Below are 18,767 nucleotides of genomic sequence, written 5' to 3'. Positions count from 1 at the left end.
AGCTGGTGGAATGAGATAACCTGTGGTAGATGAAACTAAACTCAGAGAAGTATAAAGTGGTACATTTTGGTACAAAGAGCGAGGACAGACGATATAAAATGGAAGACACAAATCTAAAGGGGATGGAGGAGCAGAGGAATCTGGGGGTATACGTTAAAGTTGGCAGAGCAGGTTGAGAAATTGGTGAATGATGCATGGAATCCTGGGTTTTACAATTGGAGACACAGAGCACAAAAGCAAGGTCATTATCGTGAAGCATTTTAAAATACCGGTTTGGCTTCAACTGGAGTAGCGTGTCCAGTTCTGGGCACCACCCTTCAGGAAGGATATGAAGACATTAGAGAGGGTGCAAAAAGATTTACGAAGATGATTCCAGGAATGAGGGAATTCAGTTACATTGGTAGATTGGAGAAGCTGGGGTTGTTCTCCTGAGAAAAGGTTGAGAGGAGGTTTGATAAACTTAAAATCATGAGGGGTCTGGGCAGTGTAGAAGGGGAGAGACTGTTCCCATTGGTGACAGCGGGCTGAGAACCGGAGGCAACATGAGAAAAGCTTTTGTTCACAGTCAGTGGTTAGGACCCAGAATGTGCTGCCCGAGGAGGTGATGGAGGCAGATTCAATCGCAGCTTTTAAAAAGGAGTTGGATAATTGCCCGAAAAGGAAAGATCTGTAGGGAGACAGGGAAAAGTTGGGGGACCAGGACTCACTGAGTTGCTATTCGAAAGAGCCGGCAGGCATGACAGGCTGAATGGCCCCATCAGTCCTGTAACCATTCTGTGGAGGGATTTGGACATCACAGAGGGTTGTAGGGCTGGAGGAGTTACAGAGAGTGAGAGGGATGAGGACACGGAGGGGTTTGAGAACAAGGATGAGAATTTTAAAATCAATGCGTTGCTTAACCAGGGGCCAGTGAAGACTGGAATGATGGGTGAACAGGGTGTGGTGCGAGTTGAGACAGAAAGTAGAATTCCGGATGGCCTCGAGTTTATGGAGGGTGGAATGGGGCGAGCAGCCAGGCATTTGCTGAAATAGTTATGTTTAAAGGTAAGAAAGGCAATGGATGAAAAGGTATTATATTTTCTTTATTCAATTATTATTGTCTTAGTTTTCTACATTATCCCTGTTCAATTATTATTGTTTTAGTTTTCTACATTATCCCTGTTCAATTATTATTGTTTTAGTTTTCTACCTTATCCCTGTTCAATTATTATTGTTTTAGTTTTCTACATTATCCTTGTTCAATTATTATTGTTTTAGTTTTCTACATTAAGCATTGCCAGAACAAGGCTTTTAAGAAGAAACTGCTTGATGAGCAAGGCTTCACAGTGTCACTAAGGTGAACCTATTCAGCCTTCAAAGTTCATCAGTTAAACTTTAAGAAGAACGTGCACCTTTGGTACAGACGAGGTGAGGCAGGTGGTGAATGTGAAGTAGGTGGAGTCTGCCAAAATTGAGACATAATAAGCAAGCAGAGGAAGGAGCCATGGAAACGGGAAATGAGCAGCTAGGACCTTACCTCCTGAACTAAGTTGTCGCAAGGTCCCTGTGTTATTTTGTGTTAGGCTCGTTGAGTGGTGCAGAGACCGATAAGCTCGGAACTCCCTGGAACTCCTACTCGGAGGGCTGGATGAATTTACGGAATTAAGGGCAGAATCCATGGGATCTAGCCGGTGTTCTGTGGGGCCTGGATGGCCGTCCTCCAGTATAAAGGTTTCAGCTGGAAAATTTAGATTGGGCATCAGAAATTAGCTTCACTCATATATACATACATACATATATATATATATGTAGAACATTATGACTCTGGGTTAAAACAGGATTAGATCAGTTTTCTAAAAAAAAAACAATTCCAGTAAAATCAGAATAGAGCTTACCTTCTGAAGGATGTCGATCGGTTTTTGGTAGTTTGGGTGATAGAGGTGCACTGAACGGTGGGGAGTCTTGTGTGTACCTTTTTGTTCCTCTACCAGGTCCCTGGACAGCTCCCTCTGCTGATTCATTTTTACCTGGTGAAAGATGAATAATTATTTAATAAAACTATGCAAAGGTATTACCTAAATTTATTTGCTTATTTTTCTTTTCCGCTAGATGGATGTCTCCCACCTCAAGATCTTCCAACCTACAATCTGCTGATAAACATTAAGCTCGCTTTGTTGGGGCTTCGCTTCCATGGGATCCTGTTCACTGGAAAGCCACCTATTCAACGGGGAAGTAGGCAGCTGACCAAATTCACACATCTTCCCCCAAGCTACAGTGTCCTATCCCATTTTGGTAGGGCTTCCTCTGTGGAGGGTACATGTTATGGAATTAAGCAATTGAAACCAGAAGATTCCAGACTTGATCCCTGTCTTGTTGAATGAACTGTGGTGGAAGTGATGACTTTGCTACGCAGAAACGCAGTGCAGAAGAGGCCCTTTGGCCCATCAAGTCTGCACCGACACGTGAGAAACACCTGACCTACCTACCTAATCCCATTTACCAGCACTTGGCCCACAGCCTTGAATGTTATGACGTGCCAAGTGCTCATCCAGGTACTTTTTAAAGGATGTGAGGCAACCCGCCTCCACCACCCTCCCAGGCAGCGCATTCCAGACCGTCACCACCCTCTGGGTAAAAAAGTTTTTCCTCACATCTCCCCTAAACCTCCTGCTCCTCACCTTGAACTTATGCCCCCTTGTGACTGACTCTTCAACTAAGGGGAACAGCTGCTCCCTATCCACCCTGTCCATGCCCCTCAAAATCTTGTACACCTCGATCAGGTCGCCCCTCAGTCTTCTCTGCTCCAACGAAAACAACCCAAGTCTAACATAACTTAAATGTTTCATTCCAGGCAACATCCTGGTGAATCTCCTCTGCACCCCCTCCAGTGCAATCACAACCTTCCTATAATGTGTCGACCTTACTTTGTAATATTTACTAGTATTTAATTAAAAAGAATCTTGCAAAACTTTACCCATTTTTAACAAGAAAATATTGCACCATACAACTTTCTAAGCATTTGCACAAACATCTTCAGGTGGAAACATAATCAAAAGTGCTGGGAAAATTCTCAAAGTATCCTTCTTGCAGGTGGTAAAGGTACCTGACATGAACCGGTCACTTCCGTAATCAGCCATGCCATGATTAGCCGCATTGATCTGACAGAAAGGCTGGTTCCCAAAGAGGTTGTCACATCGCAGGCTGTGGCACAGTTTCTCCAGAAAGCGCAGGGCGTACACAACACTGTTTACTGCTGGCAGGTTTAAAGTGTGCTGTTCACGATCAAAGGTGGCTTAAGAAAAACAGAACAAAGCAAAAAAAAAGAGAAATAAATGAAATTAAACAAATCTCATTGAATAATTGAACATCACAATGCATTGGTTACTAGTCATAGTCAAGGTCTTGTGTGGTGGGGGGGGGGGGGTGGTGGGGGGGTGGGTACATCCTGTTTATCAGGAGTAACCGAAAGTTTTCGGTATGTCTAAACATTTCAGTGTCAATTTGTTTGTGGCTTGTTCATTTTAAACTTGTGTTTTTTGGGTTCCATGCTGACAGTGCAAATTAAAGAATCTGCAACCAAACAACCTCTCAGTCCTCTAAACCCTTAGGTTCCCAATCAATCTCATCAATCAATGTGCCACCATGTAAATCAATATTGATATTTTACAGTGGAGAGGAGCCCTCTACAATTTGGGGAGTTGGCGGGCTGGCAGTAATGTCGTGGGAGTAGTAATCCAAAGGCCCAGGCTAATGTTCTGGGGACATGGATTCACATCTCACAATGGCAGCTGAAGGAACTTGAATTCAATTATAAAGCTGGAATTATAAATCCAGTCTCGGTTATGGTAACCGTGAAACTATCATTAATTGTTGTAAATATCCATCTGATTCACTAATGTCCTTTAGGGAAGGAAATAAGCCATCTTTACCTGCCCTGGCCCACACATAACTTCAGATCCACAATAATATGGTTGACTCTTAACTGGCCTTTGGAATGGCCTAGCAAGCCGCTCAGCTCAAAGGCAATTAGGGGCGGGTAATAAACGCTGGCCTTGCGAGCAAAGCCCATATCCCATGAAAGAATATGAAAAATCCAGTAGGATTGCTGAAGTGTTGAGCGGTCCTGAGTTTTAGATCCCACATCTGGAAGGGGTCAAACTTAACACATAGTTTTTCAGGCTAAGGGTCCACAGGCAAAACGTTAACCACTAAAGCAGAGTTTTCAATAGCAACACATCTTTAACTGTGATCTATAGTTCACTTACCAGATATCACCTCTCCACCGTGGCCCTGCTTCAGGAAGGAGAAAACCACCTTCTGATTGTACGCACAGTCGATGCAGGCTTGAACAGCTTGTTGCAAGACAACTGAAGCCCGGGCAGGTCCAAAGTGATCTGGAAGTTGCTGCACCTTTTTTCTGTCCAGGTGTGGTCCTGCATTGCCATTTTTGTTCAAGTAAACACAGACTGAACATACACAAAACATATAGAAAATAGATAAGTACATGCCAAATCATCCCTCTGAGGTCATCAATAACCGATACTACTCACCTTTCAGGCATTACAGGAGACCATCTTCACAGACAAGCATTTTGTTACCAGTGTGCATAGACAGACCTCAAGAGTGCACTTGTATTATTAACTAGACCTCTTGGTGCAATTATGCAAGATGTTTTTCAAGGTCCAAAGCGGATATGCCTGAAATGATCCTGCTTTGGTAATCCTGAAGAATCAAGTTAAACAAACTGGCACTGCCAGCACTCAGGTTCAGCTCAACCTAATGCCCAAGCGTTCAGCTTACCTGTTGGAGACTGCATGATGGCTGTGCTTGGGATAGTGGCTGCATCTTGAGGAACTGTGCTAGTGTCTGGCTCTGGCGTGCTGGAGGTAGGGGAGGTTGGCACAGGATTCTGCAGGGCACGAGGTTTCCGCTACAAAGGAAAAAACAATTTAGGTTCTCGGGATTAACTAATTTGGAGAACTGCAATAGAATTGCTTTACCACCAGAAACAACCTAACCAGATTACAGGACTTCCATTCGGAAAACTCAATAGTTTAATAAATGCTCTAGCGATCCTTTGAAGTGCTGGAATTTTGCAATACTAAAAATGCACACAGGTTTAAAATTATAGGACATAGGACATTTAAAACAGGGAGCATTCTAAACACATTTCAATGATTAGACAGGGTAGCCAGAACTTTCTATAATGTTTGCAGTTTGTAATTTTCTGCCCCGATAACAGTTCTAGCAATACTCAAACTCCCTTTGTTAACTGCAACAATGATTCTTGGGTGACAACCGCACGATGAAGTTAGACATTTTTCCTTGTTCTTGAATATGAACAATGCCACATGTACTGCCCACCCCTAAATCTTACAACTCACTCTCTGAAGTTACCTAGCCTTAATGGTAAACCATGCTTGGGGCAGTGGCAGTAAGAAGGGAAGAGTTGCTGCTCCTAATTACATGCTTAAAAAAACAAAGGCAACGGCTCACCTACGTCAAATTAAATATTTCATACAATCAGCATGGAAGGATGCTTTGGCAGACCAGCTGCCTATCCTAAAATGAGCTACCTTGCTCCCAGGCTTTGGCCCTCTCTTCTTTGGGATTTTTAATGGTTCCACTGGCTTGGCGGGTGACGGGATTGGATGCTGTATTTCTGATTTATGTACACAGGCTGCCTGGCCGACGCGGCTCCTCTTCCTCCCAGGTTTGCGGCCACGCTGGACTGGAAGTTGCTCTGTTATGACTTCCACCGAAGCCTGCATGTTATGTTTCTCCGAATTCACTTCTGGCGGTGTGGACAGATTCTTTGAGATGACCACTGTTGTGGGGGGGGGGGGGGGGGAGAGAAACAAAACAAATTGGATTGATTTTCAATTTATGCTCATTCATCTGCTAGATGTCATGATGAGCACTCTCACATTTTATGCTGGATTACAGAGCTCTGATTAAGGGCAGCTGTCTGCATCCCATCGCAAAACATGTTAGAAGATTCCATACTAGGACTAAAAGCCTTATTCACGGCACACCACTAGCACTATTTCATACTGTTTCCAATGCAACAACAATTTCACCAAGATTTCATTTTGAAGGTTTAAGACTTTTATAGGCAAGGGTAAGAAGGGATAAGGAACAAAGGTAAATAGGTCAACCCTGATTGCACTGAATAACGGAACTGGCTTGAGGGGTGGAATGGTCTACCCCGTTCCTGTATCATGTCACCCAGCAGTTAAGCAAGGGGCTCCTGCTCATAATTCCGGAGTTGTTGATCTCATGTGGCACTGCATGCTAGAACAGTAAATGGAGCCCAGGAAATGTCAGATGGAAGTCCATCCTGAACTGTTTGGGCATTCCCAAAGCAGATCTTTGAACACATGGGGTTCTTTGTTGTCAAATATTCGCTGTCGTAGTTTATACAAGGCTGAGCTGGTGTAGCTGATCGGGTAAAAACAAAAAAACTGCGGATGCTGGAAATCCAAAACAAAAACAGAATTACCTGGAAAAACTCAGCAGGTCTGGCAGCATCGGCGGAGAAGAAAAGAGTTGACGTTTCGAGTCCTCATGACCCTTCGACATGAAGGGTCATGAGGACTCGAAACGTCAACTCTTTTCTTCTCCGCCGATGCTGCCAGACCTGCTGAGTTTTTCCAGGTAATTCTGTTTTTGTAGCTGATCTGGTGTTGGATCTCTGAGTCAATGGTTGGCTTTTGAGAGAGGTGGCTGCCAAGGTATGGGAAATGTTAAGCACATTTCAGAGCCTCTCCTTCAACATAAAAGGGAAGTGGAATATTTGGCTGACCAGATGCGGGTTAATATGAGTTTTGTTTTGGCAATATTCATGGACAGGCTGAGTTTTTGTATACAGAACTGAAGAGATTGACAGTAGCTTGCAAATTTGGTACAGTTGGGCAATGACACTGCAGTCACCCACAAACTATAGGTCATGTCTTGTAGTCAGTTTAGTTTTGGCATAGAGGCAACTGAGGTTAGAGTTTTCCAACTAAATGGTGTTTAATACTGATACCAGAGGGTAGTTGACCTTTGATGTGAATAGTCACTGTCGGGTAAATTGTTAATCACTTGGGGGCTGTCGTGCAGCCTTGCTTGCCCCTGACCTGGATGTTGAAGGTGTATTTCACACCAATACAGGTCCAAGGATGAGGAAATGGATAGAAAGTACACTTATACTAGAGTAGCAGGGTCATTCGAGATCTCAGGAGGCTTTGAGGGTTGTCCCAGACCAAGGTACAGGTCCCATGCTCTTGATTACGAGTCACGGCCAACTGTGGAAATTGTGAATTTTCGGTGGAGATTGGGGGAGAGCTAGAATCTTGAGGGACAAGGGCTGCTTACAGGAATACGATCCTTTGGGAAGGAGGCTTGTGTTTTCTTTAGGAACACATGAACAAGGCAGTGGGAAACCATCTCATGTACTCTCCTCCCTAATCATAGTGCTCAATGCTTATTGAAATTAAAAACATAAGACCGTGAGGTGTGGAGAAATGAGCTGAGGATGTGCCCCTAGGCAAATCACTGCCACGCACTTATATGGATGAAATAAGTTTTTCCAAAGAGAGAGCCAGCTGAGCAGCACAGTTTTATTTGTGTATTATGTCATTGAGTACATGTAATTACAAAGAATTTACAGCACAGAAACAGGCCTTTTGGCCCAATTGGTCGATGCTGGTGTTAATGCACCACACAAGCCTCCTCCTGCCCTACTTGATCTCACTCAATGGCCATACCCATATCCTTTGATTCCTTTCTCATTCATGTAATTATCGACCTTTGCCTCAAATAGCTCATTTGAGTAGCACAATTTTTGTGCAGCCAGATTTCTGCTGACAATTGTTTAATTCCGTCAAAGTTGCTAATGGTTAGAGCTTTGATGGAGAAGGTAAGTAACCATCATCTCAGAATCTTCATGCTTGGAAGATTGCTCATTTAGGAACTGGTGTGAAGAGGGTTAGGGCAGGATCCAAGAGAGGAAATTACTGATCATCAACAATTAAAATCTATTCGAGGTTATTTTGTGTAACAGGTAGATTATTATAAGTTTAATTAACACACTCCAAACAGCCTTGAGCAGATCTACATTGCTTCAAGAAAATAGTTTAAAATAGGTCACTTGTAATTGTAAGTTTTATCTTTTCCAAATAAATGAAAATGTTATGGTGCAGTACTTCCATAGACCCACCCAATATAGTTACAGTCATATCATCATGGAAACATTAGCAGGATTGGGAAGAAGTTTCTTGGACATCCAAGAGCCTTGTAATTTACTAAGTCCAATGCTTTGGTCTCGTGTGGGAGGTCTGAAACAGACACCTTCAAAATCCAGGTCAGGGTCAAGCAAGGCTGCATGATAACCCCCAAGTGATTAACAATCTACCTGACAGTGGCTATTCACATCAAAATCAACTGCCCTCTGATATCAGTATTAAACACATTTAGTTGGAAAACTAACCTCAGTTGCCTCCATGCCAAAACTAAACTGACTAGAAGACAAACATGACCTATAGTTTGTGGGTGACTGCAGTGTCATTGCCCAACTGCACCAGATTTGCAAGCTACTCTTGATCTCTTCAATTCTGTATACAAAATCTCAGCCTGTCCATGAATGTTGCCAAAACAAAACTCATATTAACCCACATCTGGTCAGCCAAATATTCCACTTCCCTTTTATGTTGAAGGAGAGGCTCTGAAATGTGCTTAACATTTCCCATACCTTGGCAGCCACCTCTCTCAAAAGCCAACCAATGACTCAGAGATCCAACACCGGATCAGCTGCACCAGCTCAGCCTTCAACGGCAGCGAGTATTTGTCAACAAAGACCTCGACAAGTCAATAAAGTCCTAGTGTACAGAGCAGTTGTTGACACCTCACTCACTCACTGAAGTGAGACCTGGACTGTGTATCAGCGACACATAAGAGCACTAAAGAAATTCCAGCAGCAATGCCTCAGCTATATCCTCCGGGTTCAATGGGTGGACCATCGAACAAACACTGGTGTCCTTCTTGAAGCCAGCTCCACAAGCTGCTGTAAAATAATCTTTGATGGACGGGACATTGTGTCTGGGTGGCTGAAAACCATCTCCTCTAACTGGTCCTGTGTTCCTTTCTCAACTCTCAAATGGCCAATGTTCCTGGGAAGACAAAGAAAATGCTTCAAAGACACTCTGAAGCTCTCCTTGAAGGGCAGCAGCATTGACATTAATGACTGGGAGGAGCTTGCTACCAATCCTTCAAAACAGTGACACTTGTCCACCAAGCTGTATCACGCTTTGAGTCGCAACATCTTAATGGTGAGGCAGAACAGCGGCAAAGGAGGAAAGAAAGGGAAGCAAATCCTGCACTCCAGATCCTATTACCTCACGAGACATCCTACCCCGTGTGCCCAAAGATCTGCAGGGTGAGAATCGACCTGTTCAGTCACATGAAGACCCAAGGCAGAAGCTTGTGACCCTGAGTAAACACCATCCTCAAATTGAGGGACAGCCGACAACTTCTGTCATATCATATCATAAAACCCCATTTAAATGCAAGGTGAAAATATCTGAGGTAATGAGAAATTTTAAACTAATCCCTTAAATAAATAAGCAAAAGGGATCATTTCTCATTACGGAAATTAACAAGACAAGGCAAGTCCATGTGATAATTCAATACTTACCTAAAACTTCTCTCCTGCATCTGAAGCAGCTTATCAGCCTGATCCACTATTAAAAGAGAGTATTCCATTCTCTGCCAGTATCAAATAATGACGGCACATCTACACGAGTTAGTTCCACCTTCATTATAAACAGCATGAACTATGCTGTAACAGTCTTCCCTATCTTGCTTCAAGTTACCATGACAACTGACTAATCACTTCCGCAAAATTCTGGGTAGTCCTGGAAACACCATGAAATGGAGTTAGTGCAAGAGAGATTTCGCAGTCATTCTACATTGTGAGACTGTCATTTAATTAATTTAAATCCCAAAGGTACTACTAGTAACAAAGCTGACAAAAAAGAATAGTCAGTAACACAATTGCTGTTGCCACGAGATAATACAATATACTGCGTCAAAGGCTTAGGTAGAAACAAGATCTCTTTGAGCATCGTAATTAAGTGTTTGGATTTACGTTGATTGGTACTGCAAATTAAACTTAGTACCTTAAATCAGCCTCAGTCCAGAAGAATTATAATTGACTTCACACATACACCAACCCTTTGTCCCAATCCCTTCTCCGTTACTTGGATAGGGTTTTTTGTCAATTAATGCCCACTTAAAGGCCTGGTCCCCCCAACGCTGGTACTGTATTCACCCAGTGGTGGGGGCAGGGGCCACTTGACATGCAGAGGTCCAAAAAGCAAACCCTACTGGAGTAGCATGCGGACTCCCTGGGGCTGGGGGGGTGAGGGTGGTGGTGGTGGTGGAGGGCAAAGGCCAAGTTCAAAGGCACATCGAGTGCCTGATTGAGGGGGCCGTCATTGGGAAGAAGGGGGCCCTCAGAATCAAAAACCCTGCCCCTGCTGCCTGCCACCCCTCCCATTCCTCATCACGCCCCACACCTCCCATCAATCCTCTGCTGACATCACTCGCCTGTGGCCTGGGGTCCCTCAGCGACAGGCACAATGGGCCTTAAGACCTCCTTCCGTGCTGTAACTGTTCTGTGATTGTAAGATTGAACAAGGGCAGTTAGGGACGGGCAACATGTGCTGGCCTAGCCAGTGACATCCACATCCGGCGAATGAATAAAGAAAGGTGCTGGGCCTCAAGTGGGTGCATTCCCAGCAGCGGCCACCACCTCTCCGGAGGCGCTGCCGAGCCATGAAGAAGCTGGCAGGTCTCGGGGTGGGGGTAGATTTCCCTGATCCTGGGGGCAGGCTGCACATAATGCGGCGGGGCCTTCACAAAAAGGGGTGACGCGGGGCTCCTGCCAGGACCCCCATCGCCAGAACTAAATTCTGCCCACGATGGGTAAAGAAATTTAAAGATAAGTTAACAAAAGTAGTAGACCATTAGCTTCCAAATATCACTCTGAAGAACGGTGAACGCTTTGCATTTTTATAGCGCTCTGCAAGTTCCCTCAGGTTCCCTCCAAGCAACACTGCATTTGCACTCACTTCACACCAGTAAATTCCGCCCCACAGGAAATTTAGACACAAGTTCCACAGCAAGGTCAGTACAGAAACTAGTGTAAATTTTGGTGTAAATAAGATTGAGGATATTCTGGGCCAACCAATATAAATATATTAAAAGCAAGCTTTGTACGGTTCCCAGGAACATATATTCTTAGAGGTGAAGGTTCCCCAACATTAACAGACATTATTTTCTAGGCAAAACATACCATTTGCGACGTTTTGGCAACAACTCTCTTCTTGTGTGTTTGCTCTTTATTATAAGGATATTGCGAATGAGTCCAAAGTCCATGAAACAGATACCAGTCGAGTAAAAGAAGAAGCTCTGACCCAATTACAGAAACAGGCAGAAAATGCAAAATCAGGGCGTATACTCCAAGGATATTGTGAGATACTCTCATGTACAGGAGCACAACTCAAAGTCCGTAGAAGTCATGCGCCCTTCAAATTCGATAAAGACACAATGACTTAACACACCACCAGTCTTGGCCAGCAATGCTCACATTAAAAATCACCGTGCCAAATACGGGCAGCACAGGATAAAACCACAATTCACATCAATAAGGAAAGAACATACCAGCCAAGTGCTCGGCTACCTCACGGATAAAGCCTGTAGAGGAGGGGAGAATGAAGACACACGGCAGGGACAGCACATCGATAGATGGACTCTTCAGCTTTCACTTTGCTGTCAACTTTTTTTGAAACAATAATATTCCAGGCAAGTCTCCTCCAGCACTCACATAACAAACTTTGTCCCGAAATGGGCTCAAGGCACAGACACTGTAATAGCTGTTTATACACACGCGGTATGTTGGAAAATGCCTGCTGGCACATTCCAGAGAGATTTATGTATATACACTACAACTAACAGGTTGGCCCTCTTCTAACTGCCAAAATCTACAGGGAAAAAAAAAAGGTCTTTCATTAAAAATGGCAAAAGGGCTTGAATAAAAAGGGGTTAGAGCTGAACATGTAGTTACTGAAATAAGGGAAGCACACCCAAAGTGTTTAGGTGACAATGTCCTCCTTTTTCTTGCAATTTAACATCCAGAAGTTCATGAACTTTTCTGATCATGTTTGACTGAGTGTATAATAGGTAAATCTGCCCCAAGCCAATGCTTCTCTTCAGCATTACAATGCAAACACATGGCAAATCAACTGAAACGCTGATTAAAACTGACTAGCAAGTTCGGATTTCAACTGCAAGAAAATAATCACTTTATTTCTGGTCCACAGTCGTGTACAGTACACTCTTCATAATCGTCAACAGCATTCTTCACATGGATGTTACAATGCTTGCATAACCTCAGTAAACCTCTAATCTATAATGTTAGCGTGGATACATGACACATTGTTGCATTAAGGCCAGTAATAGTTTTGCATAGTTTTAGTAATTTGCATCCTGGTACCAATGCAGTTTTTGAAATCTTCAAACATTTTCGCATTAATCAGCAATGGAGGTGGAGGCAGGGCCAATTGAGGCTTTCAAAAGGAAATTGGAGCATTATCTGAAAAGGAAGAATGTGCAGGACTTCGGGGAAGAGGCAGGAGAGTGGCACTAGGCGAACTGCCCCTTCAGAGGGCCAGCACAGACACGATGGGTTGAATAGCCTCTTTCTACATAACCATTCTATGCATTATGAGGAAAAGCAATTTTCACTGGTCAGTAAGTTAGTGAACGGTGGGGAAAAATTCAAGATTGCACTCAAAAATAACAATTGGAGAGGTTAGAAGAATACTTTTTTTTTGCTACAGAGGATTGTTGGGGCTTGCGTTGTCCAAACAGAAACAATGATGGAGGCAGAATCCCTAACAGCTTTTAGTAGAAAGAGAACAGCTTTTTGTAGAAAGAGGGAAGATGTACATTTATAAAACATCTTTCAAGGTGTCCCAAAGTGCTTTACTGTCAACTGTGCCCTTTTGAAGTGAAGTCGCTGTTGCAATGCAAGAAGCATGACAGCCAATCTGTGCACAGCAAGGTCACTCAAACAGCAAAGTGCTAATGACCAGATAATCTGCTGGTTTAAGGATAAATGTTGGCTGGGACACTGCAGGAGAACTCCCCTACGTTTCCTTGAAATAATGCCATGGGATCTTCTGTATCCATCCACGAAGGCAATGCAATTCTAAATCCTTATCGAATGGAGGATCAAACTCAAGGGGCTATTCCAGTTTTGCTTGAGTATCTGATAAGGGCATGGCCATCATCACACCACAGAAATTAAATGGTTTATTTGATCTTTCTAACCATTGCCTAACAGGTAAAAGTAAACGGTGCTGAAATTTCTTTTGAAATCTATTTTGTTGGATGTTCAGGATTGTGAATATGAGGGTGTGAAGAAATTAAGAATGGCTGGCTGTTTGGCTCAGGTCATCAGTGGGACCTGCTCCTTCTGTTTGTGTCAGCTATGGTTCAGTTGATAGCATTCTCAACTGAGTCATAAGTTCTGGGTTCAAACCCACTCCAGGACCTGAGTACAAAAATCAAGGCTGGCACTTCAGTCCAGCATTGAGGGAGTGCTGCACTGTCGGAGATTCCGTCTTTCAGATGAGATATTAAACTGTATTTTCTGCCTTCTAAGGTGGATGTAAAAGATCCCATAGACAAAGAGCAGGGGAGTTATCCCCTGTGTCCTGGTCAATATTTAGCTCTCAATTCACTCTCACAAAAACAGATTATCTGGACATTATCGCTTTGGTACTTGTGGGAGTTTGCTGTGAGTAAATTGGCTGCCACATTTCTCACATTACAATAGTCACTATGCTTCAAAACAAATACCTTTTGGCTGTAAAGCACTTGGAGACGTTTGGTGGTTGCGAAAAGCACTATATAAATGCAAGTCTTTTTTCTCCCCCTCTGCATAGAGAAGTTTTCCTTAAATGTATCATTTACTTTGTCATCACTATCAGTCAACTTTCCACTCTCCTGGGGACAGCCGACTATTGGTGGGGTACAGGTCAATCTTTCTGACATTTCTCCAGCGACTTGTCCATTGGCCACTCTTCATGTATGGTTTAGAGAGTGAGTGTGGGCCCCACCATGGCATGCATCAGGGCCAAATCTTTTAACTTCGCCTCATGTCTACATGTCCATGAGCTTGCAGCCAGCGTTAGTAAGTAGCAATCAGAAAGATAATTCCTGCTGACTTCTCTTCCCTGAGAACAACCCCCATCACTGAACATGACATTCTGGTTTGGATAGCAGGTATGAGCAGGAAATGCCTTCTAACTATTCAGCAAATAGGAGCTCATGGATCACTGAGATACTCATTTAAGTTCACCAAAATGGTCGGGCTCCAATTCAAATGCCCCTCTGTCAGCCAATTAAAATCTGATTCACATAGCCATTTGATGACCTCGCCTGCTGAATGCAGGAAGAGGGCTGGGTAGGAATTTGGTTTAAAATAACCACTGACCAAAGGTTTGAGTAAGTTTTACTTGGCTCTCATTCAAGGGATTTAACTGTAGCCTTTTACAGCTCAGTGAACGAAGGACATTTTATTTCAAACAGAGAATGTTGCTGGCAATACCCTACACTTCCAGTGTAGGAAATCAGTCAGATTCCAACTGATGCTAAACTTCCCCTCCCCCTAACCACCCCTCACCCTTCAGCTCTCTCGCTTGAAAGAGCTGATTTTTTTTCCTGGGTGCAGTTCCATGGTTACCTCTGGTATGTCAGCCAAGGACCAAGATGTATGTTTGAACTTCAATGCGCGTGTCTTGACCGTAAGGGCATCATCATTGGATCCAATATTTGTTGGCACACTTGAACATATGAATGAATATATGACAGAAAGACACCCATCCAACTTGCCCCACACACTTGCATATCACAATATGGCACACTCTCAACCCTCGTCCAAAGTCACGTGACCTCCTAGGAGGATTGAAAAAAACAGAAAAACCCAGGCCAACTTGTAGGAAAATGCCTGGGAAATTCCTTTCCGATCAATCTAGGTGATCGGAACTAATCCAGGAGATCACTCTGGTCCTGTATTCCCTGGAGTGTCCATATCCAGTGAGGCTGTTAGACAGCAATTGGAAGTGTTAGCCTTGGCTGATCTTTGCTCCCTAACTCAGGAGCATCAAGTCCAATTGTAGCACTTCCTACACCCAGCCTGGCTGAAATCAGCTACCTGAACACAGGACAGGGATCAACCTTGGGAGCTTTATTGACTGTGTTCCGAGCTATTCACTAAATGATCGAGGGAGGTTGGGATGCTTCACAAGTCGTATGCTGCTTTCGGATCAGTGTCAAGGGCTGGGAAAGATGCGATGCTCCATGTATGAGAATAGCAATAAGCTGAAAACTGATAAGTTGGTTCAAATGGTTCTTCTCGGACATAAGATCAAAAATGACAGATAAACAGAGACTAATTATTGTTACCAGGAATAATTATCTCCAGCAAGGGAAATGGGGTGGAATGCAAAGGTAAGTAAGGGGGGAGAGAGAGAGAGAGAGAGAGAGAGAGAGAGATAATGAGAAAGACAGGAGACATGCTTTAAATTCCATGTGCTTTTTACCCTGCCACCAGAGAATTATGGTGCCCATTTAAGAACCTTTTGTCATCACCCTGCACAAATCTTTAACTGGTGTCAAAATGGAATTGTGCTTTTTTGGTGTGAAAGAGTAATGTTTCCAGTCGCAAACATAGAGCACTTCTGCTGTCCAATCAGCTTACGGTGTAAATATTAATCGAAGTTCCTCACACACTTCAGCTCAATGTAAAAACAGTTACCTTAAAATTCAAGTCAAACCTGGTTGATTGCAATTGTTCCTTTTTAAAAGTAGTCTGGATGTGTGGATTATTGACATCATATTGGATTTTTGACATCAAAATATGGAGCATAATGAGGGAGAATCATTTTCTTGGAATTCATATATCATTGTATTGAAGGACTGTAAATGTTCTCACTGTATTAATAATCATCAGTTCTAAGTTTTCACAGAATGCCAAGAAACGTCATTGAAGATCTAATTAGAATTTTAAAGTAGCTGAATACATTGCGATAGAAAAACATGAACTACTGAAAGATTTAACACGTGCCTATAGTATTAGCTAACTACATTTTTTGCATTCTATTTGAGGGCAAAATACTTCTCAAGAACATTGTGCTGCTCAGTTAGATACCATTTGTCAATTTAGTAGATATCATTAATGTCAAATTCCAACAGAAACAGCCACGCATAATCACATCAATGAGTTCTATCAATTCCAAACAGTCATGCTCAGGTTCAGCTGAAGGTCACTCACCACAGCACAAGTTAAATGAGCTGGTCAGTAAAGAAATAAGGGAATTTGGTGGGGGTGGGGGACAAGGTACAGCAGGAGTTGAAATTCTTAATTAGGAAGCTCATATACTGCTGAACTCCAAATGTTTACCATACCCAAGCATGCCGGCAGTTTCACCATCTGAACACACCCAACCACCCACCCCCCCCACACACACACACACCCCCAACACACACACACACACACCCCCAACACCCTCAACACACACACACCCCCAACACACACACACACACACCCCCAACACCCTCAACACACACACACACACCCCCCCAACAAACACACCCCCAACACACACACACACCCCCAACACCCACACACACACCCCCAACACCCACACACACACCCCCAACACCCACACACACACCCCCAACACACACACACACACCCCCCCAACACACACACACACACACACACCCCCAACACACACATCCACACTTTTAACTACATTACAACAATGACAACACTTAAAAGTACTTAATTGGCTGTAAAGCTTCGGGGTGCCCTGAGATCATGACAGATGCTGGGGAAGCGTATGTCTTTGTTTTTACTGGGAGGACACGCAGATTTATAAGAGATGTCAGATAGCTGACGCTTAGTGGACTCAGGTTATGGTTCAGTTAGTAACGGTCTCACCGCTGAGTCAGAGGGCTGCGGCTTCAAGTCCTGTTCCGGGGGCAGGATTTTCCGTTCGGCGTGTGGGAAACGCGTGCCGGACACGCCCGAGCACGAAACAGTGCGCGACGACGTTGGCCGAGCATCCTGATGTCCTCGCGCACCAGCGTGATATCACAGGTCGGCGTGCGTGTGCGAGGGTCAGCAGCGCGCCCGCTGACAATTAAGAAGGTCTGTTTTAAGGCCACTGAAGTGTTAATTAACTGCGACTTTTTTGCCGCCCATCCAGCCTTACGGTTGGCGGGTGGGAAAGTTGGCCAGGCGGCCTTTGCATTTTGAGGAAGCCACATCCACGGGTGGGATGGGGCTTCCTTCCGTCATTAATCTGAAAAGAATAAGAACGCTTGGACATAATTTTTATTCTGTTTATGTTGATGCGAGCCAGTCCTATGTGGGGACGTTTTTTTTCTCCTGATTTTCAAAATCTTTATTTTTGATTTTAAAATTCTTCAGCGCCCTGAGGCAGCTCCCTGCCTTCAGGGAATTTTCAGTGCGCGCTCCCCAGAGACCGCGCAAGACTCTTGCGCTCGCCCCCCTCCTGCTCCCCCCCACCCCTACCCCCCCCCGCAGCGTTAGTCGGCCAGCCAGCGTGAAATCGCGGTCAAGGGGCCGATCGTGGGCGGCGGTCCCTTTCCTGGCCAATCCCGGGCCCACTCACCACGCCCGCCAAAAAAACCCTGAAAAACCCTGCCCCAGGACTTCAGCGCAAAAATCAAGGCTGACACTCCAAAGCAGAGATGAGGAAGTGCTGCACTGTCTTTCGGATGAGGCATGAAACCCAACGCCTGCCCTCTCAGGTGATTGTAAACGATCCCATTATTTCAAAGAGTAGGGGGGTTCTCCCCAGTGTCCCGGCCAATATTTATCCCTCAACCAACACCACAAAGAAAACAGATGGCTGCTCGTGAGAGTTGGCCGCGTGCACTCTGGCTGTCACGTTTCCTATGTTATAACAGTACTATACATTTAAAAGTACTTCGTTGGCTCTAAAATGCTTTGGGACATCCTGATGTTGTGAATGATGCTATATGAATGCAAGTCTTTGTTTTTGACCATACACCGTGCAGCAAGTGTTATTCAGAAACAGCAAAAGGGGTTTTATACGCAATAAAACATGTCAAAATTATGGACAAATGTGGGCACTTCTTGCTGGTTTGACATTTTCACAAGTCCTCCTAGTCCAAAACCATTCGAGAGCCTCACACATCTGGAATTAAACACACGTGCGTCATTCTGATTCTAATTTACTGTTTGAAACCTGTGAGCATTTTATTAGGAGGCTGGTTATACTACCAGACGTTTCATGTGATGAAATAACACAGGGCATTCAATCTAATCTGAATGTGAGGTTTAACACGTGAACAGCAGGAATAGCCACATACAAAGAGAAATCTAAGACTAAAAAAAGTATCCAACAGGGAACTGTAAAGATGCAACTTTAAGTTCTATGAGGATACAGTGTATAGTTTATGACCCCCATCACAATCACTCATGGAGATCCTTAGAAAATTAGAATAGCCAGTAGTATTTTACAGTTGAGGGTGAAGCAATTGGCAGATCATTCAATCCTCACCCATCTCTTTAAAATGATTAAACAGTTTTGCTTGCTGTTGTTTGGGGAACATGCCCATTGATGCATTGCGTTCTCCTGTGACAAGGTCAACGTGTTCTGTAGCAAAACAACACTAAATGA

General features: G+C 43.9%; 2 protein-coding genes across 9 annotated transcripts in view; one reads left to right on the top strand and one right to left on the bottom strand.

The window, feature by feature from the left end:
• Positions 1 to 2,204, top strand: part of LOC121291579 (CTP synthase 1) — a 116,580-nt gene extending 114,376 nt beyond the window's left edge. Inside the window, exon 19 of the mRNA XM_041212977.1 lies at positions 2,089 to 2,204. The gene's annotated coding sequence lies outside the window, so the exon portion shown is untranslated. The remainder of the gene's footprint in view (positions 1 to 2,088) is intronic.
• Positions 1 to 18,767, bottom strand: part of LOC121291578 (polycomb protein SCMH1-like) — a 260,181-nt gene that overhangs the window by 11,819 nt on the left and 229,595 nt on the right. For all 8 annotated transcript variants that reach the window (XM_041212969.1, XM_041212970.1, XM_041212973.1 and 5 more), the window contains 6 exons: positions 5,556 to 5,806; positions 4,780 to 4,909; positions 4,245 to 4,445; positions 3,083 to 3,271; positions 1,875 to 2,006; positions 1,517 to 1,717 (listed from right to left, as the gene is read on the bottom strand). In XM_041212969.1, coding sequence (XP_041068903.1) covers positions 1,517 to 1,717; positions 1,875 to 2,006; positions 3,083 to 3,271; positions 4,245 to 4,445; positions 4,780 to 4,909; positions 5,556 to 5,806 — 1,104 coding nt within the window. The remainder of the gene's footprint in view (positions 1 to 1,516; positions 1,718 to 1,874; positions 2,007 to 3,082; positions 3,272 to 4,244; positions 4,446 to 4,779; positions 4,910 to 5,555; positions 5,807 to 18,767) is intronic.

The sequence above is a fragment of the Carcharodon carcharias genome, chromosome 19, assembly GCF_017639515.1.
Source record: "Carcharodon carcharias isolate sCarCar2 chromosome 19, sCarCar2.pri, whole genome shotgun sequence".
NCBI classification, from domain to species: Eukaryota; Metazoa; Chordata; class Chondrichthyes; order Lamniformes; family Lamnidae; genus Carcharodon; species Carcharodon carcharias.
Note: the sequence above shows the minus strand (reverse complement) of the source record. Positions and strands in the feature narration are given on the sequence as shown.